Genomic DNA, 24358 nt, shown 5'->3' with positions numbered 1-24358 from the left:
GCCTGACTAGGAAATGTGAACCTGGGATTGAACTGCTAGAACCACACGTGAGGGTTGATGCATTTCCACCTTTTGCACTAGCTCTCCATTGGGCATTAGATGGGAACAGTGAGCCAATTCCTGAGAAACTGTCTAGGTAGTACTATTCCTAGTGCCTAACTTACACCATTTGCCCCATTTGTTTTCTGATACATTAAAATACATCTGGTTTTCCTACATGAATTGGATTCATCAATACTACAGGCACATATTTTGGTATATTTTTCCCCTTAAAGAGGAAGTTCTTGTGAGCCAATTTTCTAGGAAATGTAATGGAAGAGAAAAAAGTAAAAGGCATCCCCCTAAGAAGAGTTCCATGTCAGTTCCTACCACCCAGTCTCTATAGGAGACAACAAAGCCCATCTTCTGGGTTGTCATGTTGCAGATGTCACGTTGGTGAATATGATGTGGAGGCTTCTGGAAAAAAATGTCAACAAGGAGCCACTGACTCCAGATTGTAGTCAGCAACCTGGCTTGGGATACAGAGGCTTTTAATGGCTGCATGGCTCCTCCACAGCACAGTTTACCATCTGCTGATGACAGAAGCACTGGACTCCATCCTTCTAACCCTTCTCCCAACCCAGTCCCAAGAAGTGCAGCCTACCTGGCATGATGACATCAGGAAATCCCAATTTTCTTGTAATTGCCAATCCCCTATTAAATATCATGGGGTTTTCCCTCCTAATCTGTTCCATATCTCCACGGAGAAGCTGCAGAGAGATGATAAGACCTGCAAAAACATAAGCATTTTCTTACTCAGAACCACATTTCCACCCTGTTTTGTAGTACTAGAAATGACATAAAGAGTCACATTTTTTTTCAGGAGGAAAATATGCAATGTTTAGCATTTTTCTTGAGAAAAATTTTGATGTAGAAAGTATATACTATTCTGAAGAAACATTCTAGAAAGCTATTTAAGAAAAGATAACCTCAACAACCCAGAGAACTAGTTTATTATATACAGACCGAGGTCTGGGAGACTGAGTTGCCTTTTTCTCTGTTCCTCAGCATCTAGCCCAGGGCCTGGCTGGACCCTAGCAAACACTCACTGAATGGGAGGGTTGAACTACATAAACCATACATTTAGGAACCCAGAAAAATCTACAGAAACAATGGCAGACTAGAAACAAAGAAGACCCTGTGCCAGAATGTCCCCCCAGCTGAAAATGAATGAGCTAAGAGGTGCTGTTTTATGCTAGGAGTATGTTAAAATGTGGGAAGCAACTTGCTGGTTCAACCTTGCAACGGCTTGTAAAGACAGCAGCAGAGCAGACATCACGTTCCCTTCAGGGAACCACTGCACTTCAAGGAAAAGAAGGGATGTTTTGTGGGGCTAACTGAGCTTTGCTTCAGACTATAAGCTTCAGATCTTCCAGATGATCCCAAAAGCTTTGTTCAGAACATGGGAGAACCTGTAATGTGTCCCCAGGTGAGCTGGCTTCCACTTCATTACTTGTATGTACCCTAGGAGTTTTGCACAAAGTAAGAATCTCCTGGAAACCATCCTCTCCCCTGCCCCCAAGGGTTACTACTGTAGCCACTGGCTAGAAGGCTGGGAGGTCAAGCCCAGATAGAGTTAGGAAGTGATTCTGAGACTCTGTGAATGAGATTAGCTGCTAATAGGATGATGAAGATGCTGATCTATGTGTCAGCAGGGAGCAAACTCATCAATCTAAAAACCTGGGAATTATGATAGTTAGGATAACCAGAAACGTAGTGGCTAGAATGGAGACAGTGACAAGAGTTGTAGGGTAAGAGTGGTTTGGAAATGGAGAGGAGAGAGGGAATGGAGAAGTGGAGAAAGAGAGATGTCACACAGAACAGTCACAGGCACTCTATCTGTCAGATCAAAGTATCCTAGTAACAAGGAACATGTACTCTCATAGCTGGGCTGGGGGGTCATCAGGGTTCCACTGCAACTCAGAAAGAACCTCAAGATGATCTTATTGCTTTGGCCAAATTCATGTACCCCAAGAACCCTGAGATTGCACATATGATGTCCCAGGTATCATTAACAATGAGATCACAGTGCTCTGGAAAGCAGATATATGGTATTCCAGTTGTTAGTCTGGTTAGTGTTTAGGTTTGGAACACCCTATTTTTTTTATAGCCTAATTACTTGGTGGACTCAACTACAAATAACTTATGAGCCTGACAGGCTGGAGGTCAGAATCCAGATCACAATAAACTCTTCAGAAGAGAGAAGCTTGTGAGGTACTCACAACCCCTCCCCCACAGCCCCAGCACATTTATCTGTGGTATCTTTACATGGCTATCAGATATTATCCTCTGGGCGAACAGGGGTCCACCATCCTAGGAGACAGCCTAAACTGGAGCAGATAGCTAAGGATCAGACAATTCCCAGAATCTGAGATGATAGAGGGCAAAGGAAAAGAAAATCAATGGGTTCATCCTTCTCATTTGGCACTGGCAAGGATTATTCATTCAAGTGCCCACTGACTACCTTTCCTACCTTTTATCTCATTTTCTGAGCAACCAAATTGGCCTAGAGATGCAAAGTGCAACTTGTGAGGATGCAGACTGAAGACACTGGGAGAGGTACATCTAGCTTTTGAGCTATCCAAAAGGAATTCTGAATAGCTGCTCTGAAGTGTGACAAGCAAGAGGAAAAGGGCTTCAGTTTATGCAAGAGAACACATGAAAAGGCACATGAAGGATGAAAGAAGTCACCAATGGAGGCTATAAAACTTCATCTGCTTTTGTAGAAATTGGGATCCTGGAATATGTGAGTCCTCTTCCTGGTTCTGAAGCCCTGAGTGATTGAGGCACATGCCAAATAATGCTAAGCATGGTCCTCAGGACAAAAGAGCCTCTGTAAATAACTCAGAAAAGTGACCCACTCGCCTACCCAATATGCAACCAGTCCTTTAGCAACACTTGCTCATCTACCTACCAATCACCTGGCTCTCAAGCCAACGAACTTGAAAGTAACTAATTCTATTACAATTTCTCTGTTAAAATGATCTCTGACACAAGAAAACTGTTTTCTTACTAAATTTCATCTCAGATTAAGACTGTCCCATAAAAATATCCCACATTTGTGTGGAATACTGGAAGGTCAGCAACCCGGCCCTTGTCCCTCTCAACCCCCATCTCTGTGAACAGATGAGTGAGGATTAATAATGTAAATTAATCCCAGCCCAAGAAACATAAAGAAAGCTGTATAAGTCATTAAAAAATACATAGAAAATTAATTTCTCAACTGTTTTGTTTTCACTTGTTTTTAATGATCTTCATGCTACTGGAATTACTAAAAGTTAGTTCTGTGGCTACATATCTAAGAGGCCAATCTAAGGGAGTTAGTGATGAATGATAGTTTTAGTCTCAGCACCTAAAACTAATATAGTAATTCCTTCTGAATTTTGTATGATTTAACTCGAAGGGAGAGCACTACTGAGTTCTGAAACAGAACTGCCAAGGCAATTAGCTGTCCACAATGTTTAACAAAGATGGGTGACAGTTTATAGCAAAGTTAATTTTTTATAATGACATGTCTTTAATTAAGGAGGCTAATAAAGACCTGAACTATTCCTTGAGTAGTCTATGAAATTTTTTGACATGAAGACCCTACAATCCTGTAGTAGAAAACCCAGGCTGAGAAGCTTGGCAACAGAGTGGAAAGCCAGTGGCCTGGAGTATGGAAACCAGGGCTCCCTGCTTTAGCCATGAAGTCACTTCATTGAGCTTCAGTTTCCTCATTTATTTAATGAAGGAGTTGAAACAGGTAATTTCCAAGATCTCAACAGCTTCCAAGTCAAGCCTTGCCTAGAAGCCATCAGACACACACTTCAAAGAGAAGCAGCCTATTTCTCCCCCTGGATTTTCCACAAGTACATGGAGACCTCTAACTGGGACACCCTAACTAAGGCTATCTGAAGTCTGGGGTGCCTTTCTAACACTGTTTGAATGGCCAGTGTTTGTGAGTTCCAGACAAAAACCACAGACACTGAAGATGGCACCATCCCTGCTCACTCTAGGGAATGAGACACAATTCAGCATCTTAATCTGGTGAGGTAATGGGGGAAACTACTCTTTCAGCTGTTTTTTTTTTTAATTTTTATTTATTTTTTTTAAAAAAATTTTTTAACGTTTATTTATTTTTGAGACAGAGAGAGACAGAGCATGAACGGGGGAGGGTCAGAGAGAGGGAGACACAGAATCTGAAACAGGCTCCAGGCTCTGAGCTGTCAGCACAGAGCCCGACACGGGGCTCGAACTCACGGACCGCGAGATCATGACCTGAGCTGAAGTCAGCCGCTTAACCGACTGAGCCACCCAGGCACCCCTCTTTCAGCTGTTTTAAAAAGTGTATTATTACTACCATCTTTCTTCTAAAATGTTCTCCATGTTTTTTTAAAAAAAAGTTTTTAATGTTTATTTGAGAGAGAGAGAGAGAGAGAGAGAGAGAGAAGTGGGGAGGGGCAGAGAGAGAGGCACACAGATCTGAAGTAGGCTCCAGGCTCTGAGCTGTCAGCAGAGAACCCAATGCAGGGCTTGAACCCATGAACTGGGGGATCATGACCTGAGCCTAAGTCAGACACTTAACTGACTGAGCCACCCAGGTTCCCCAAAATGTTCTCATGTTTTAATCATATCATGTCTCAAGAACTTGTATCCAAAGGTAACTGTTTACAAATCAAGTACAGTAAATAAAGCAAAGTACACCACAAACATGGACATGAATGGGAGTTTTCCAAATTACCAGTAACTTTTTTTTTCTTTTATAATTAAAAACTGTGATCAGGGAAGAGGGGCAGAGGGAGAGAGAATTTTAAGCTGGCTCCATGCTAAGTAGAGCCTGATGTGGGGCATGACCCCATGACCCTGGGATCATGACCTGAGCTGAAATCAAGAGTAGGACATTCAACCTACTGAGCCACCCAGCCACTGAACCAGTAACTTTTTTATATTTTAAAAGCAAGATTTTATTTGCCTCCTGCTTTAGCCTAGTTTTAGGTGAGAAATATGGACTCCCTTCCCTTTCAAGCACTGCTTGGAGTTCCCTGGCATCCAGGCACATACATAGAAAAAAACCAGTCACTTAAAAATTGTGAGAGAGACCCTGAGGCTCCCTGTGCTACAAAGTTTTAGAGAAATCAAATACTCCCATCTGAGGGTCTCAAACTTTGCAGCCTCTGGTGTGGAGTTGTTCTGAGGGCCATCCTAGTTGAATATGTGCTGATCCTGATAAAGAAAAAAATTAAGTCCTTCTTAACAACTTTGGAAACTTCCATGCTTTGCAGTGGCTTTAGAATGTCATGTAAGGCCCACTTGTATTTATAATGAGGCTATGAAAGTTAAAAAACAAATAAGGTTATGTAAAAGATATTATGAAATAACTGATAGGTAAAACTGTCGGAATAAGCATGGTTCTATGTAAACTTGATAGCTATCTTCAAGGGTATATAAAAGCTCAGAGGCTTTTATTTTTTATATTTTTTTTTTCAACGTTTTTTAATTTATTTTTGGGACAGAGAGAGACAGAGCATGAACGGGGGAGGGGCAGAGAGAGGGAGACACAGAATCGGAAACAGGCTCCAGGCTCCGAGCCATCAGCCCAGAGCCTGACGCGGGGCTCGAAATCGCGGACCGCGAGATCGTGACCTGGCTGAAGTCGGACGCTTAACCGACTGCGCCATCCAGGCGCCCCCTCAGAGGCTTTTAAATAGTGCTTCTAATTTAATCAAGCAATTAATGTTCAATTTAGAAAACACAATCTTTCTAATGTGTGGAATTGCACCAAGATTTAGACAGAAATTAAACAGTTTTAAAAGAAAAGGAGGGGAAAGGAAAAGAAATTGAACGGAGATAAAAGCTGCTGTGAAATAAAGATTGTCTATTTCAGTTCCTGAATGATATTGGCAGACCAAACACTGATTCTCATTAGTGTCAGACTTTCTTTGTGATGCTAACACTGAACAGGAATAGAAAAAGTGATTATTAATATTTGTCTTTTATTTTTAGCTGGGGTGTGTATTCTTTATTCAGGAAAACACAGACTTCACAATGTCACAAACTCTGAAACCTTTTTGTTTGCTTTTGATTTAAATTAGAACTTAAGTTACCTATCAAAGCACATGGAATCCATTATAGAAAGAACAGAAAGTGTATTTTGGTTGAAAGTAATTAGGGAAGGTCTCAAATTACCACAAAAAGAAATAGTAGAAAATGACTGGGCAGGAGAATAAATGTCTGTGGGGAATTGAACTTTACATATGGCGGCTGATCCACACAAATTCAATGTATGATCTATAGGTCTGTATGATCAGGAACAGTAAATGCAACACAAAGTTTTCTAGCCAGAGAACTATGTTACCATGGCTGGCACTGGGAGCAGAATACTTGGCGCTGGACTTGCGGATGATATTCTCGTGGATCTGGGACCACTCACTCTCGTTGTTGCACCTGCAACAGAAGGACAGGTGTTATGGCTCTCAAGGCTTTTAAACATCTGGTCTGATGTTCCAACTGAAACACCAACTTTGAAGGCAGACTTCAAACTCACTTTCCTGTTTTACTAAATTAGACAAGGCATGTTTTCTGTTAAGGCTCATGGAAGATTCACACTTGGGTAAAGGGTGGAAACTCTAAAATGAATGTCAACAAATATTTTTAATTGGCAAAATATCCTATTCTCTAAAGTAGCAATCTCCTACATCACAAGCTTTTCTCTTTTTTTTTTGAGAGAGAGAGAGAGAGAGAGAGAGAGAAAGAGAGAGAATGAATATGAATGAGTGGGAGATGGAAGAGAGAGAAGGATACAGAGGATCTGAAGCAGGCTCCAGGCTCTGAGCTGTTAGCACAGAGCCTGACGCAGGGCTTGAATGCACGAACCGTGAGATCACGACCTGAGCTGAAGTCGGACGCTTAACTGACTGTGCAACCCAGGTGCCCCTAAGTTTTCTCTTCTAGTCTCTTACACACCACACACACACACACACACACACACAGTAGGTTCCAGAGGCAAGTTCCTGAGAGGGGAAATAACAGTTCCTCTAGACAATTACCACTGCCATGCCTTGCGCTGACTTTGTATCATCATTCAATAGTCTTTATACTGGCTCCAGAGGAAAATCCTATTAAGCTCAGAGCAGTGTGGATATTTGCTTGTTGCTGTTTCAGCCAGGCCAAGAGAGGAAGAAAAGTTTAGGAGAATAGTGAGTTTGGTCCACTGTGAAATCCTCTATAATCAAGAGGAAGGAAGGCTTAGCAGAAAATGTTGAAATGTCTAAACATATAAAGTCCTTTCCTAGGGGTTTCAAGATTGGGACAAAAGAGAGAATAGAGGAACAACACTGCACCTCTGTTAATTTCTCTAAAGGGCAATTCCAAAACAGCTACAACCACACAAGTACTTGGTGTAGTTTACAGACAGACACCAGGGATTCCTCATCCTAATGCAGACACCTCAATGAAACAACTGAAATGAGATTATGGTCATCTCTTGAAAATTCCATGTGACAACAGGAGTCTCTATAGCCTTGGCATCCCCTTTCCCTGTTGCATAGGAAGGTATGACCTTCCAAAATGTAAGACCCATGCACAAAGGAAAACTTACAGGATTTTTCCATGCTTACTCAGAAGTGTGCAGTCCAGCATGGCCACTTAAATAGGAAACCCCAGTGAGAGTTTTAGCATGTGAAATCATATGGTATTTGACTTTCAGTCTGACTTATTTTACCTAACACAATGCCCTCTAGGTCCATCCATGTTGTCACAAATGGCAAAATCTCTTTTTTTTTTTTAAGCTGCACAATATTCCATTTGTGTGTGTGTGTGTGTGTGTGTGTACCATATCTTATTTATTCATCTATTGATGGACACACCTGGGTTGCTTCCACATTTTGGCTATTGTAAATAATACTGCAATAAACACAGGGGTGCATATATCTTTTTGAATTAGTGCTTTTGTTTTCTTTGGGTAAATAGTAGTGTAATTGTTGGATTTGGTATGGGATTTCTGTTTTTGTTTTTGTTTTGTGGTGAGCATAGCATAATGTATAGAGAAAATGAATAATTATGTTGTACACCTGAAATTAATGTAATGTTGTGTGTCAGCTACACTCAAATAATAAAAAAGATATCAAAGAGTAAGGAACAAAAAAATAGTGTAAAGACTTAACAACAGAAAAAGTCCAGGAGTGTGAAGTACACGCAACGTGAAACACAACTAAGTAAAAGGGTTTGTATAGAAGTCATGCAGAGATAAAGGAAATTAGTCATTAGTTTAATTTTATTACTCTTTGGACTCCTGAGTCAGCATAAATAAGCCTCAGTTACTCAGAGATGTTGCAAAGAATTATCAGAGATGAGGTTCTCATAGTCCAGAGCTGTGAGGGTAATTTTCTACTTACAGAATTCCTTCCAAACAAAGGAAGAGGGAGACCGTTCTTTAAGATGAGCACTTGTGATTTAGCAACTCGGTTGGAAATCAAAAGTGAGAGGTGCTGGCAGCAGTACATCCAGCCCTTCCTGTCTGACATGCTCACTGTCTCATCTCTTCCAACCAGTCAGTACATCAGAGTGCCCAGCTGGTGAGGATTCAAAGACTTGTCTTGCTGTCAGCTTTTTTTTGTCACTTTCTAGGTTTACAAGATCAGTAGTTACTTTCTTTAACAGAAATCTGACTACAGTTTGTCATAAATAACATACTCCCCCTCTCACTGCAAAAGAAGAGTCTTGAAAATTAACTCCCTCCCTCTGATAGATGGTGTAACTTCAGCATTTCTCCAATAAAATATTAATGGTTTTTGGCAGTACAGTGGAGATACTGCTTTGTCAACCACTTTCACATTGACAATGTGTATTACCTTATTGATCTCTCCTCTTCATGGTCTTGGTTTAACCATTATCATCTCTCTTCTGGACCAGTGTAATCACCTCCTAACTGATCTTTCAAATGTCTCCCTTTCCTAAATGCCAAGGGGTTACTTAAATCATCTAAAACTAAGTGGATGTGGTGTCATCAGCATATTTTAACCAATCACTAGGGTATTTTGTAAGGAAAAATTATAAATATAAACATTTATTAAGTAATCAAATGAGTTGTGATTATAGAAGCATCATGTTATACCCAATCAAATTAATATTTAGAGCATGATTATTGATGTTGGTAGTTTGTCCTCAATTATGAGACACATGAGGGATTATGATTGAAAAGAGGTCTGTAATGCCTCTGTAGCAGTCTGCTCTCCTCACAGAGGAGATAACCAGCATAGTACTTCAATTACTACATGTCCAGGGATTTTACTCAAGGGATAGGACAGAGAGGCGAGAGGTTTTTGGTTTTCTACATGCGATTCCCAAGTATCCAGAGCACCAGAATTACCGGAGCAGGTGTGCAGGCTCTGTTCAACAGAGTTCAGAATACTCTTCTCATTCACTCATGCACCAGAGCACACAGTAGCATTTGCCTCTTCCCTACCACCTCCTTAACTTGTTTTTTTTTTTTTTATTTTTTAAAGTTAACATCCAAATTAGTTAGCATATAGTGCAACAATGATTTCAGGAGTAGATTCCTTAGTGCCCCTTACCGATTTAGCCCATCCCTCTACAATGGGGAGCCCATTGTAGCCCTCCCACAACTCCTTCAGTAACCCTCAGTTTGTTCTCCATATTTGAGAGTCTCTTCTGTTTTGTCCCCCTCCCTGTTTTTATATTATTTTTGTTTCCCTTCTCTTATGTTCATCTGTTTTGTCTCTTAAAGTCCTCATATGAGTGAAGTCATATGATTTTTGTCTTTCTCTGACTAATTTCACTTAGCATAATACCCTCCAGTTCCATCCATGTAGTTGCAAATGGCAAGATTTCATTCTTTTTGATTGGCGAGTAATACTCCATTGTATGTATATACCACATCTTCTTTATCCATTCATCCATCTATGGACATTTGGGCTCTTTCCATACTTTGGCTATTGTTGATAGTGCTGCTATAAACATGGGGGTGCATGTATCCCTTCAAAACAGCACACCTGTATCCCGTGGATAAATGCCTAGTAGTGCAATTGCTGGGTCATAGGGTAGTTCTATTTTTAGTTTTTTGAGGAACCTCCATACCGTTTTCCAGAGTGTCTGCACCAGCTTGCATTCCCACCACCTCTTTAACTTCTAAATTTCCGTGTTTATGATGGCTATTCACCCAACTTTCTTCTCATCTTTCCCCAAGGGGGGCAACACAAAAAAATGTTTAAGAAATTTTAAAGGGCTATTTGTAAGACCTTTAAGTTTGCATTTTTAGAAGGGGGCCTACTATAGGGAAGTAGTGGTTAGAGTATATTCCCATATTTTATTTCACTTAATTCTCATAATCCTAAAAGATTGGTATTACCATGTTCATTTTACTGAGAAGAGTGAAATGAGCTGGAGTCTAAACATAGGTCTAAACAGCTGGTCCCCAAAGCTGGTGTAGAGAAAAAGAGGCTACAGAGTACTGTAACCCTGAAAGCCTTACTCCTATACCAGGCTTCAGGGTACTTGTGTCCCTGATGTCAGTCAGCATTCCCATTTTGTCTCTACTACAACTATTTAGTCTTGCCTATGGTTTAAAACTTAATTTAGTGCAAATACTCTATATTAAAATTCTCTCCCATTGGGTGTGACCTGCTTTATTTTGGCCTTTATTTGGTTGAAAGTCCTAAAAAGCTGGAAAAGAGGCAACAACCTACAGATTTAAGAACACTACTGATGCTGACCACTGTTTTATGTTGTCCTTACTTATAGTGCAAAAAAAGAGAGAAGTATCCAGAAGAACGAAGAAAAACAGCACATATTTCTATAAAAATGGCCCAATTGAACAGAATCTCCAAGACCAAGCTGATACAAATAAACCAATTTGATATATTCTGGATGTGCACTCATAGGCCATGAGAAATTACATTTTTATTTATGAGAAATTTAAACTATTTCTTATTTTACAACTTATATATGTTTATTTTAACACAGACTTAAAAAAAAAGACAATTAGCATGCGTGCACACACACACACACTCTCTCTCTCTCTCTCTCTCTCTCTCTTTAATAGGAATACTTAATTCAACTTCTCTTTCCAGGTGATAGAAGGGCTTCTTCCACGAGTAACACTTTTTGGCCCCTTGTAGTCACTTTCCTGGGAGAAGGAGTGACTTCTTTGGCCAGTGCTTTTAGGAGAAGGACCTGGGCATGAACATCTCAGTTCTGCCTCTCCCCTCTTTTGGGACCAACCTGTTTGCAGAAAACACACAATCCCTCTGTGCCTCCACAGAGGCTCCAAATTGATGATGACTCTAATAGTCTTTCTAATTCAGGGTTCACATTAATCACAAGTTATAGTGGGTTGAATGGTGGCACCTAAAAAGTATATCCATATCCTAATCCCTGGGACCTGTGAATGTTACCTTATTTGGAAAAAGGGTCTTCGCAGATGTAATTAAATTAAGGTTCTTGAGATCAGTAGATAATCCTGGATGATCTGGGTGAGTCCAACCTCAATGACAAATGTCCTTAGAGAAAGGCAGGGGAAGATTTAAGAGATGAGAAGAAATTACAGACAGAAGAGGAGGAGGCAATGTGACCACAGAAGCAGAATTAGAGTGATGAAGCCCTAAGACAAGGCAGGCTGACAGCCCCCAGAAGATGCAAAGAACAGATTTTCCCCTAGAGCCTCCAGAAGGAGTGTGGTCCTGCTGGCATCTTGATTTCAGATTTGTGGCCTCCAGATTGTGAGAATAAATTTCTATGTTATACATCACCACCCTTGCGGTAATCTGTTATAGTAGCCATGGGAAACAAATATAAAAGTCCGTGTGGCTCATAGATCTAAATAAACTATGATCTCAAATTTAAGTTTTCTTGCTAATAAAAGTGACATGTTTATTTATACTATTTACATACACACATATAGAGATGTACATATACACACTATAAATTTTGATTCTATTCTACATCATATATCCATTTCTATTTATAGCTGCTTAACATTTTGCTCTCAGAACCAAATTACTGATATCCACTAACTTCCTCAAACTGCAACAAACAACATTTTATTCTGACTTTAATAAGCTGAAATTATTAAATAATTGGGAATGAAGATTGACCTTCGTCAAATATCTTTTTTGATTATCAGGGTGATTATATGGCTTTTCCCTTTTGGATAACTAATATGATGCATTATATGCTAATTGCACTGTGATCAGACAGTGTGGCTTGTGCCTTATTGAATTTATGGAAATTTTTTCTATGAATAATTTTTGTAAATGTTCCACAGGCACTGGAAAAGATGTATTCTGTTCGTTGGATAAAAGATTTGTTTAGAGCTGGGAGGACCATATGGCTTGATGAGCTGGGATACTCCATTTACACCTGCTGTACTGGCATCAACAGCACTCCTTTTGATTATCAGAATGTCCTGATTTAGATGACAAATTATGCTCACCTTATCTGGAAGTAGGAGAGTAAGAGGTTAAGAGCATGGTCTCTTACCAGGCTGCTCAAGCACATGCCTCATGGCTCTATGCCCTGTTTTCTTATCTATAAAAGAGGAGTAACAATGGCCCATGATGAGTGTTCAAAGATGCTGACTATTATTTTCTGTCACATCAATCTTATTCAGATTCTCTAAGTCAGATTTATTTACCTGATTTAAATATTTATTTCCATCCTTATTTATTTTTGTCTTCCTGTATGTCAAGATGCATATTAAATTCTCTTGCTTTTATTGTACTTTTATCTTCTCTTTGTATTTGTAATAAACTGACTATAATAATTTTGAGTCAATATTTATTATATGCATTAAGGTCACAACAATTAGATCTTCACTATAAATTCCAACACATATCAGTATAAGTAAATCTCTATTCCTGTGGAGGGAGAAAAGGGCTTTCTGGAATTCTGGCAAACTGGGGGTGGAGATGTTGGTAAGGACACCTGGGTGCTGGCTCTCCTTTCTCCACCAGTTAAGAAGGCCGAATTTGGTCAACTTCCTTTAAACTGAGATATATAGACTGTTGGGCAAATTTCTCCAGAATGGGACTATGAACCCTGAATCTAATGACTAGCAGAGTAATAACCTTCTACTTTGCAGAGACCATGTAATCTGGGGCTGGTTCTGCTGAGGATTCTGGGGCTGAGAGAGTAAGTGGTGCTGTCACGTGCTGTGTCTGTGACTGCCCTGAGAGACCACTTTGTTTCCAGTGAGATCATGTATTCTTGGAGGATGAAATATGAAACTGAATTTACTTTTATAGTGTGTGTGTGTATGTTCTTTTTCTACCAATCCTGACACTCCTGACATAGCACACCCATTTCATACCTTTCACCTTACAATTTATCATCAATATTGTGACATTTGTTTGTATTTCTTATACTTAGATGCTTTATTTTTACACTTCTTGTGTCTCTTTTTTGTGAATCTCATGAATATCATATATATAGATTCTGTGTTTTTAACTTTACTTTGGAAATTTTTACCTAATAGGATTTTCTTTCAGCTCAATTATTTTTATTATTATAATTGATATGAATGGGACTTCTGTCCTTTCCTCTAGGCTTTCTGATTTTTTAAATGCTCTTTTATAGCAGTTTTTGTACTGTATGATCTATGCTTTTACATGTATCTTTGTGATGGATGATACATTTTGCATTTATTTCTATTAGGGTTTACTTCTGGTTAGACATGTTCAAATTTTCACACAAATATTAATGCAGTTTTTAACCTAATTTGTGCCTTTATTATTACTAGTTAATAAGAAATATGATAACCCAAGCCACAGCAATAAAAACTACATATTGGCCATAAAGAATTGACACTTAAAAATAACATGTCAAGTAAAATACAGCATCCTTTCTTGATAAAAACCCTAAAGAAAGCAGGGATAGAAGGATCATACCTCGAGATCATAAAAGCCATATATGAACAACCCAACTCTAATATCATCCTCAATGGGGAAAAACTGAGAGCTTTCCCCCTAAGGTCAGGAACAAGACAGAGATGTCCACTCTCACCACTGTTATTCAACATAGTATTGGAAGTCTTAGCCTCTATAATAAGACAACACAAAGAAATAAAAGGCATCCAAATTGGCCATGAGCAGGTTAAACTTTCACTCTTCGCAGTTGACAAGATACTCTATATGGAAAACCCAAAAGATTCCACCAAAAAACTGCTAGAACTGATTCATGAATTCAGCAAAGTCGCAGGATATAAAATCAATGCACAGAAATCGGTTGCATTCCTATACACCAACAATGAAGCGACAGAAAGAGAAATCAAGGAATCGATCCCATTTACAGTTGCACAAAAAACCATAAAATACCTAGGAATAAATCTAACCAAAGAGGTGAAAAATCTATACACTGAAAACTTTAGAAAGCTGATGAAAGAAATTGAAGACGACACAAAGAAATGGAAAAAGATTCCATGCTCCTGGATAGGAAGAACAAATATTGTTAAAATGTCGATACTACCCAAAGCAATCTACATATTCAACACGATCCCTAACAAAATAACACCAGCATTCTTCACAGAGCTAGAACAAACAATCCTAAAATTTGTATGGAACCAGAAAAGACCCCAAATAGCCAAAGCAATCTTGAAAAAGAAAACCAAAGCAGGAGGCATCACAATCCCAGACTTCAAGCTATACTACAAAGCTGTAATCATCAAGACAGTATGGAACTGGCACAAGAACAGACACTCAGATCAATGGAACAGAATAGAGAACCCAGAAATGGACCCACAAACGAATGGCCAACTCATCTTTGACAAAGCAGGAAAGACTATCCAATGGAATAAAGACAGTCTCTTCAGCAGGTGGTGCTGGGAACACTGGACAGCGAGATGCAGAAGAATGAACCTGGCCCACTTTCTTACGCCATACACAAAAATAAACTCAAAATGGATGAAAGACCTCAATGTAAGACAGGAAGCCGTCAAAATCCTCGAGGAGAAAGCAGGCAAAAACCTCTTTGATCTTGTCTGCAGCAATTTCTTACTCAACACGTCTCCAGAGGCAAGGGAAACAAACAAGCAAAAATGAAGTACTGGGACCTCATCAAAACAAAAAGCTTCTGCACAGCAAAGGAAACAATCAGCAAAACTAAAAGGCAACCAACAGAATGGGAAAAGACATTTGCAAAGGACATATCAGATAAAGGGTTAGTATCCAAAATCTACAAAGAACTTATCAAACTCAACACCCAAAAAACACATAATCCAGTGAAGAAATGTGCACAAGACATGAATAAACACTTCTTCAGAGAAGACATCCAGATGGCCAACCGACACATGAAAAAATGCTCAACATCACTCATCATCAGGGAAACACAAATCAAAACCACAATGAGATACTACCTGACACCTGTCAGAATGGCTAACATTAACAACTCAGGCAACAACAGAAGTTGGCGAGGATGTGGAGAAAGAGGATCTCTTTTGCAATGTTGGTGGGAATGCAAGCTGGTGCAGCCACTCTGGAAAACAGTATGGAGGTTCCTCAAAAAACTAAAAATAGAACTACCCGACGACCCAGCAATTGCACTACTAGGCATTTATCCATGGGATACATGAGTGCTGTTTTGAAGGGACACATGCACCCCCATGTTTATAGCAGCACTATCAACAATAGCCAAGGTATGGAAAGAGCCCAAATGTCCATCAATGGATGAATGGATAAAGAAGATGTGGTATATATATACAACGGGGTATTACTCAGCAATCAAAAAGAATGAAATCTTGCCATTTGCAACTACGTGGATGGAACTGGAGGGTATTATGCTAAGTGAAATTAGTCAGAGAAAGACAAAAATCATATGACTTCACTCATATGAGGACTTTAAGAGACAAAACAGATGAACATAAGAGAAGGGAAACAAAAATAATATGAAAACAGGGAGGGGGACAAAACAAAAGAGACTCATAAATATGGAGAACAAACTGAGGGTTACTGGAGGGGTTTTGGCAGGGGGGATGGGCTAAATGGGTAAGGGGTATTAAGGAATCTACTCCTGAAATCATTGTTTCACTATATGCTAACTAATTTGGATGTAAATTTTAAAAAATAAAAAATAACATGTCAAGTAAAGGTTATGATATGCCTTCTATGCCTAGAATTTTTTGTTATTGTTGCTTTTTTTTGAATTATTATATGTTAAATGAAAGATTAATTTTTAAATCAAAATATAATCACTTCAGGGGTGCCTGGGTGGCTCAGTTGATTAAGTATCCAACTTTGGCTCAGGTCATGATCTCACGGTTCATGAGTTCAACTCCCACATCAGGCTCTGTGCTGACAGCTCAAAGCCTGGAGCCTGCTTCGGATTCTGTGTCTCCCTCTCTCTGTCGCTCCCCTGCTCATGCTCTGTCTCATAAATAAACATTAAAAAAATTATATAAAAAATATGATCACTACCATTTCTTGTTTTTGAAGAAATGCCATTAATTCGCTGAGTCACTTACTCAACTGTGGTGTTGACCATCTCTTCCTCTGTAAGATAGTGAAGCCCCACTCAGTGCACAGGGTTGGTATGAAGTTTCAGTGTGATTATATTATCTAGAAGGGCTCTGAAAGAGTACAGAGCATGAAGCAAATGTATGCTGGCATTTCTACTGAAAATAGGTTGAATTTTATGTGACTCCATAGAGTAATGAAGATATCATGCATGGAATTATATAGGATTTATAGTTTAGATGTAAAAGTGGAACTTGCCAATAACCAAGAGTCATTAGCAAAAATAATAAAAGAAACTCCTTTTTATTTATTTATTTATTAAAAAAAATTTTTTTTTAACATTTATTTATTTTTGAGACAGAGAGAGACAGAGCATGAACGGGGGAGGGTCAGAGAGAGGGAGACACAGAATCTGAAACAGGCTCCAGGCTCTGAGCTGTCAGCACAGAGCCCGACGCGGGGCTAGAACTCACGGACAGCGAGATCATGACCTGAGCCGGAGTTGGCAGTTTAACCAACTGAGCCTCCCAGGCGCCCCAAGGAAACTCCTTTTTAGATGACAGGCTGCATGCCCATTTCTTGGTTATACCTTATTCCCTCTCATTTATATACTAGTTTTTCCTGTTTGATTCACTAGTTCATATGGATTTTTTTGTCTCTTATATTACCTTATTCTTTTTTTTTTTTTTTCAATTTTGTAGATGAGGAAACTGAAATTCAGGGAATTAGGATGATTTCTGTATATCTAACAGCTTCTATCTACCAATCCTCTCTTCTATCCAACCTTCTAATAGATGAAAGTATTATCTTAAAAAAAATCAAGATGGGATCATACATACCACTAGCTACTTTTATTATTTTATTTTATTTTTTAAAATATTTATTTATTTATGAGAGACAGAGAGACAGAGCATGAGCAGGGAAGGGGCAGAGGCAGAGGGAGACACAGAATCTGAAGCAGGCTCCAGGCTTTGAGCTGTCAGCACAGAGCCCAATTCGGGGCTCAAACTCATGAACCCGTGAGATCATGATCTGAGCTGAAGTCAGATGCTCAACTGACTGAATCACCTATGCGCCCCCATCTGGCTACTTTTAAATCAGCTACCAAAGTTGTTATATGAAGGAAGTTCTCTGTTGGTCTACTCTTAAAGCCATCATTCTTTCAATGTCACACTCGCTGGAGAACAGAAAAGGAAGGGAGAATGCATGTGTGTTTTTCAAGCCTGTGGCAGAAAATACTTGGGACCTCAATGCGCCAACACTTAGGTATATGTTAGAGTCATGAGCTTTCTCACCTCTACGTGAACAGGAGTGAGTAATCCTGAGCTGACTTTCTTTACTCTCACTTATATTTAATGAGTTCTGTTTTGCAGCAGCACTAACACACAAACAAATCCACTGGACTCTGAGGCTAGAGATAGTAGGCACTGCAAGTCAAAACAGAGCAGTTCCATAGGCACAGACCTTCTGGATTTAGGTCTTCTTTGTATGGCCTGAGCAGACATTTGGTATAGATGCTCATACACTGACAACAGACACAGCAGGTAACAGTCCTGGGTAGATGATGATCTGTGGAAAATTGGGAAGGAGAGGATTCACAGAAAATTGGGAAGAACTGAGTTAGGAGAGGGAGAAATATGAGCTACTGCTTTAAGTGACTTGCAAGTGAGAAGCAGTATTTTCATTTAATGTTGTTATACATAAAGACTTGAGCTTTTTTTTTTTTTTGGCCTGTACCAAAATAAGGATGGCCCAATGGCCCTTTACCCATCTACAAATGGGTGTCTATTTAAGAATGGCTCCTAAACAAGTACTCTTAACTTGAGGCAGTTTCGTGGATAAGGTGGCTATGAAACAAAGACACCAAAGGCAGTGTTCAGAGGAAATGTCTGTGTCTATCTCAAATACAAGGAGAGGGTCCCTTCCAGTCATCACAAAAGAGAAGAGGTTGCCACCTTACATTTCCATCCTCACAAATCCTTTCATGTTATGGGGCATTCTCTGAATCCCTTTATTTCAAATGTCAGAGCACTGTTTAGGGTAAGTGACATTAGCTTGAAATTATCTCAATCAATGCAAGTTTTAGATGCTCATAAAGCTTATCTGACACAATCGGTTAAAACATTTTTTTTTAAATAGCAAAATTACACAGATTTAGTAATAATTCTTGGGTATGACTTCCAAATTGAAGACCTGGACGTTATTGTAAAACTCACCTTAAAAGCAGCATAGTAAATAGCAGTATCATTAAGGTCACATACAAGGGCCTACAGGACAAATGAAGACACAGAAACATAAAGTGTCCAAGTGTTCAGCAAAAATGTAATTGAGTCTCAAGATGAACTTTTGGTGAAAGCATCATCAAGGATTCAAAGAGTGATAAATCAGAACCAACCTGATTGAAGTGAAAGAATGTGCCTTGGAAAACCATGTCAAATGACATAGAAAGTGGCTCTAATGTTGATAAAAACCTGATGGCATGGTTGCATATGAAGAATTTGAATAAAATTTTCTTATACCACGTGAGAGTGGGGAAAAAGCAATACTTCTCAATTTTATATAACATGTTATTATGTAATGGGTACTACACATTTAATATAAAATATCATTTAAAATATAACATAATAGATTTAATATTCTAGCTGTTTTTTGTATTTCATTAAGGTTGACCTAAACATGTTTATTTAAACTGTCTCATTGTGAATTTGAATTGGTCACTGCACATTCAGAAGCATCATGTATTTGGTCACATGCATCATTTACGGCACCCTGACTTCACCCCAGTGTTGGCTTTAGCTTATTAGCACTCTTCTCCTTTTGTGTCCTAGGCTCCAGGTTCAACATGCCCTGTGCCTGCCTGTGACCCCAGTCCCTCTGGCCAAGAGGAAACATATGACATCTATATCAGACTGAACTGCATATAGTTGTTATTCATTTGTGACTTTTAAGGCTTCTGGCACACTAGGAAGCAACCTGGTTTTCACGTCTTGTCTTCTTGTTGAGATTTTCTTAAAAGGATGTGAGGCCTTTACCACACACACATGACATTAAACAACATCTATAAAGCCAGAACAATGGTTATAGCAAGAAACATATGGGAGCTTCAATCTTCGCTGGTTGAGGCTGACTCTGAATAATGAAAGAAATGATGAGAATGTCAACAACTAATGAGATACTTTGCCAATTCATTGATTAAAATTATGCAAGGTTTTTTTAAATCCTTGCAAAATCCTTTCCTAACAAAGGCTAAAACACTATCAATAGCAATTAGTAAGCCCTTAAAGTTTCCAATTTAATTTAACAGAGCTGTCTCATGAAACTCATTGGAAAACATTGCTTCTTCTGAGAGCTGGATTCACTGTGTTGATGTGGATTTAAAGCACTAATCCTAGAGGAATTCCATACTGTGCACAAAATCAATTTCACAAACATGCATTTGGGAAGTCTGTCTGACAGTCTTAATATTTTCAAATGGAAAAATTATCCTACATTTTGACTCTATTATCCTTCAAAAAACTTTTTTGGTAACCATCTTCTGTTGTTTTAGAAGCAATTAGGCCAATTAAGCCTGACAGCGTGATTTCAAGAGAGATGCTGTGCAAGCCCCTATCCACAATGAGAATTCGCACTGAAGCAAGGAACAGCTGATACATGCAAAGAGATGCAATTCAGGAGTGCTATCTATAAACTCCTTGCCCTTGGGGAGGATAGAGTGGAGTAAAGATAATGATGATGATTTTGGATTCCTGTTTAGTCCTTTTCAAAGGGAGGAAGGTGTTTCAAGAAGCAGTTCCCACCAGCTATCGATGAAGAGACTTGGTATATGGAGCAAGTCTGTGACTGATGCATGAAAGGAAGAGAAAACCCACCAAAATTTCCTTTTTAGGTTACTATTCCAAAGGAAGATCCTCATCCCATAAAGTACAGAACTCTGAACAGAATAGTACTTATGGCAAAATATGTAATAAGGGGGTCTGTACTTTTATTTTAAAATCAGTAAAAGTGTGGTTGATTTTATAAAGGCCCAAATTAAGTGTAATTGTGAAGTAAGTTCATTTTATGCCTGAATCATAACAGATAATACAGAAAAATATCCATACAATATTATGGTGAAGATATATTAACATGGTGATTGATAGTATTAGATTTTATTTGGGAAAACAATATTGGGTTAAAACCATAGAGCACAGATAATTGTTTTTTTTTTTTTTTTAATTCTCATAGTTAGAAATACACTTGCTTTGAAAAGTCACTAAACTCTCCACTGATCATGTTTTCAGCACTACTATTCATTCCTAAGTCTCTACCTGAAAAGACTGATGATATGCCTCAATTCCGTGTTTCTTTTCTTCATTTGTTTTTTTCTATTGCTTAACAAGAATCAGGAGGAGGATGCACTGCTTCTATAAGGCAGATTCATTGGCTGTTGAACACTAAAAATAATGCCAGGGCTAACTGGGTGTGACTTATGGATCTGTGGTCCCAGATGTGAAGAGTGAAGCCACAGCTCCTCAGAAAAACTTGTTTTTCTTTAAAGACAGGCAATTTGACTCGTGATCATTCTTTGAAGCAATCTGCATTGGTACCTACCTCAGTTACAATAGCTAGGGGGCAAGTATTAGACAAAGATGACTCTTACATCCAAAACACATAAGAAATTGCATTATTAGCTTTTCTATAAATATGTAATAATGTTGGTTAATCCTAAATAGAAGAGGCAGTTTAGAAGATTATACTGCCAGACTTCTAGCTTAGGATAGAATTTTCCAAATTTAGCTGCTTTAGGATCACATGGGAAACTTACTAAGAATATAGCTTCCTGAGCCCCACCCCAAACCTTAGATCAAAATCTCTGTATTTTCAAAAAACTCCCTATCCTACATACTCTGGTGGTTTTGTGTCCCACAAAGCTTGAACGCTGCTGCTCTCAAGGGTACTGCTGGAATGCCTTATGTTGCAAATCATTAATATTTTTGATGTCTATTACTTACGTGTAAACCTTAAGAACAAAGTCCTTTTCTTCCTTTAATTCTGTGAGCGACTGTAGAACATCCAGGATGCTTAGGACTGCACAGCCATATGGTCGCCGGTAGTGCAGGTGAGCAGGGCCTTTCTTTGAGTCATTCAGGAGCATCCGGCCTGGAGCACAGCAGGAAACACCAGTCACACTGAGAACTCCATGCTCCTTTCCAGTATCACCTGATTGTCATCCAAGGATGCCAGAAATATAGGTGCTAGCTTAGAGATACGCTAAATCGGAAGACTAATTTAGGATTGAAGGGAGCCATCCGAGGATGCAGAATCTGTATGTGGAGGAATGCCAAACAGGCCTTTGGCCAGGGCTCTTCCCTTGCACCACATTCAATTGATCATACTTATTATCTACCTTAATACCAACCGTCCATTTATTAATAATATTAGAATGAAACAGTGGTTTTACAAATTTCTTAGAAAAACCAGTGTGTTAACAGACTTAAACTTCTTAGGCATATTAAGGATACAAAGTTTAATGTTTTAGCTGCCAGGTAAAAACTATGTATGCAAAGATAGTAACAATGTGTTATTCTTCCAACCAAACAACCACATGTTATTCTTCCAGTTGCTCCTGAACCACGGCTGGAGCCAAAGTAGTCTCAGAAAGTGAATAGGAGCTTGCCTCTCCTGCCTACCAAGGCTGTGCCTATAGTGGCAAGAGGACTTGCAAAAATCAAACTGGAACCTCAGCAAATGCTTATGAAGTACAGCAAAACAGAACCCAAAAGTATAGCAAAATAGGTGTTTTGTTGGCAAAGGATTAAAAAATATTCTTTGACAAAAATGTACAAGATATGCCAGAACCCAAACCTATCAAGGAAGACTTGGTTAGTCATACCCTCCAAATTATGTCATACGCCTGAAATAAAGCTGAGCAAATCAACCACGGAACAGTAGCAAAAATCACTGTTTTCATCTTGGGTGTGGTAAAAGTGATATACTATACATCTACTGCAGCAAGGACAGTAATTTACTGTAAAATAGCACAGATACATACTTTTGGATACAAAATCCAACAAAGGCCATTCACCACCAGTTAAGTTGGCAAGCCTGCAACCCGCTGTAAGATCTCTGAAATGGAAAGCTGGTACAAAGGCAGGGCATTGTGATAGAAAGAATATGAAAAATCAGACCCCTTGAAATAAAGAGCTTGGGTCCAAAACCAAGTAGGGAGCAGAAGATTTTAAGTGAAAAAATACTTTCATTTATGTCAAATTCATAGCTACCAGAGCAGCTGAGCCTAAGGTAGAGTTCCAATACAAGCTAGATGCTCATCGTGAGACCTGACATTGTAGGTAAGAGCTAGGGAGATGATAGAGCTCAAACATAGTAGATACTTATCCCAAGGTGGACTGGTCTTAGTCATGTGAACGGATAAGGTCGACAGTACCTATTCGTATCACATGCGCAACTATATATAAATCTCTCTTCATATCTTTGCTGCTCAGATCCTAAGGAAAGAAAAGAAAACAAGTAAATTAAGGCAATAAATACACAGAAAATAATAAAAATTCATTTTGAACCTCATAATCATTTGCCTTTGTTGCTTTCAGCAAATGTTATAGATGGGGAGAGGGACTAAAGCACATAGAGGTTTAGTGTTTATAAGATTCCTGCAGTGAAAGTTTGAATATCTTATATGCCTCTGGCAGTTTATCTTATTGATAATATTTTTCCAGCTTTTATTGAGAACACCCAACAAATATCTACAAGAGTTTTCACATTATAAATCATCTTGATATTGCCTTATCCATGTTTATTCTAATATCACATGAAAATATTTTATAACAAAAGGAGCGTTCAATGCAGGAAAAAAATGGGAAAACACCAATCAGCTTATTAATGACTAAAATTCTAAGTTTATTCTTTACTAATTTTATGTTTGTTCTGTTGTCCACAATGATTATTATACAGTAGATATGTTCCCTTGCGAAGAGACTAATTTAGCCTTAATGAAACCTCAATAATTGGATGTCCATTTCTAACTTCAGATATGCATCATCCATACTGAAGTATAATGCTGAAAATAATCTTATCTGGAAAATTCTAAGGGCTTCCTATAAGTAAACAAATCTGATCCAGTCAGGAACTTATAAAATTAGAGTTATGAAAATGATTTTATACATTAAGTTATTTATGCTAAGAACACATTTTGAAATAAAAATTATCATTATTTTTATTATAAAAATCATGATTATGTATTTATACTTCAATTGTACTTAAAGTAATAACACACTCTTTAATATATACTCTGTTTCAGACTTCTCTCCAGGTCAACAACCACCGCTCACTCTGAAATACTGTTGTGAATTCATAATGATTGATGGAATAACCTCTGTCCTTAATGGGACAGGTTTCCAAGATTTCCCTTTTGCTTCTAAAGAAAAGGTCCCTTCGTTTCCTTTCCTTCCTATCTTTCATCTTCTGATTGGTCACCTTTGCTTTTCTCTTTTTAGTAAATCCAGGAAAGGGACAATCAAGTGACAGTTATAATTTCGAATGAGCTTTGAGATCCAGAGTCTCCATGTTTGCTTTATTTTTATACCTTGTTGCAGGGTTAGGACCAGGGTGAGGCAAGCAAGGCATCTAAGGTGCAAAGTTTAATAAGGAGGTCTCACTCTCAGGGTCCTGGGCTTTGCTTGCCTCCCCGCAGTCCCAGCTCTACCCTATGGAGTGGGCCAAAACATACCAAAGGAAAGGAGACATTAAAAAGTAATGTGCAAGGGTGAAATTGAAAGTTTTAGATTCTAGATGGTTATGATGTTTCACCAAATTCTTGATGGAATAATGAAACGTGCTTGTAATGAAACAGATTACAAAATAATTTAACATGAGTTGGTATC

The 24358-nt window shown here is 38.7% G+C and overlaps 1 protein-coding gene across 14 annotated transcripts in view; it reads right to left on the bottom strand.

Moving 5' to 3' along the window:
• The window catches only part of DOCK3 (dedicator of cytokinesis 3), a 600629-nt gene that overhangs the window by 110310 nt on the left and 465961 nt on the right, over positions 1–24358 (bottom strand). For 13 of the 14 annotated variants that reach the window (XM_019416991.2, XM_019416982.2, XM_019416983.2 and 10 more), the window contains 4 exons: positions 22906–22966; positions 21473–21620; positions 6377–6465; positions 644–769 (listed from right to left, as the gene is read on the bottom strand). In XM_019416991.2, the coding sequence (XP_019272536.1) occupies positions 644–769; positions 6377–6465; positions 21473–21620; positions 22906–22966 (424 nt within the window). The remainder of the gene's footprint in view (positions 1–643; positions 770–6376; positions 6466–21472; positions 21621–22905; positions 22967–24358) is intronic. The other variant, XM_019416987.2, reaches the window with a different exon arrangement.

Source organism: Panthera pardus, unplaced genomic scaffold (genome assembly GCF_024362965.1).
Source record: "Panthera pardus isolate Hobbes unplaced genomic scaffold, ASM2436296v1 HiC_scaffold_8, whole genome shotgun sequence".
NCBI lineage: Eukaryota > Metazoa > Chordata > Mammalia > Carnivora > Felidae > Panthera > Panthera pardus.
This window is presented reverse-complemented; position numbering and strand designations above follow the sequence as displayed.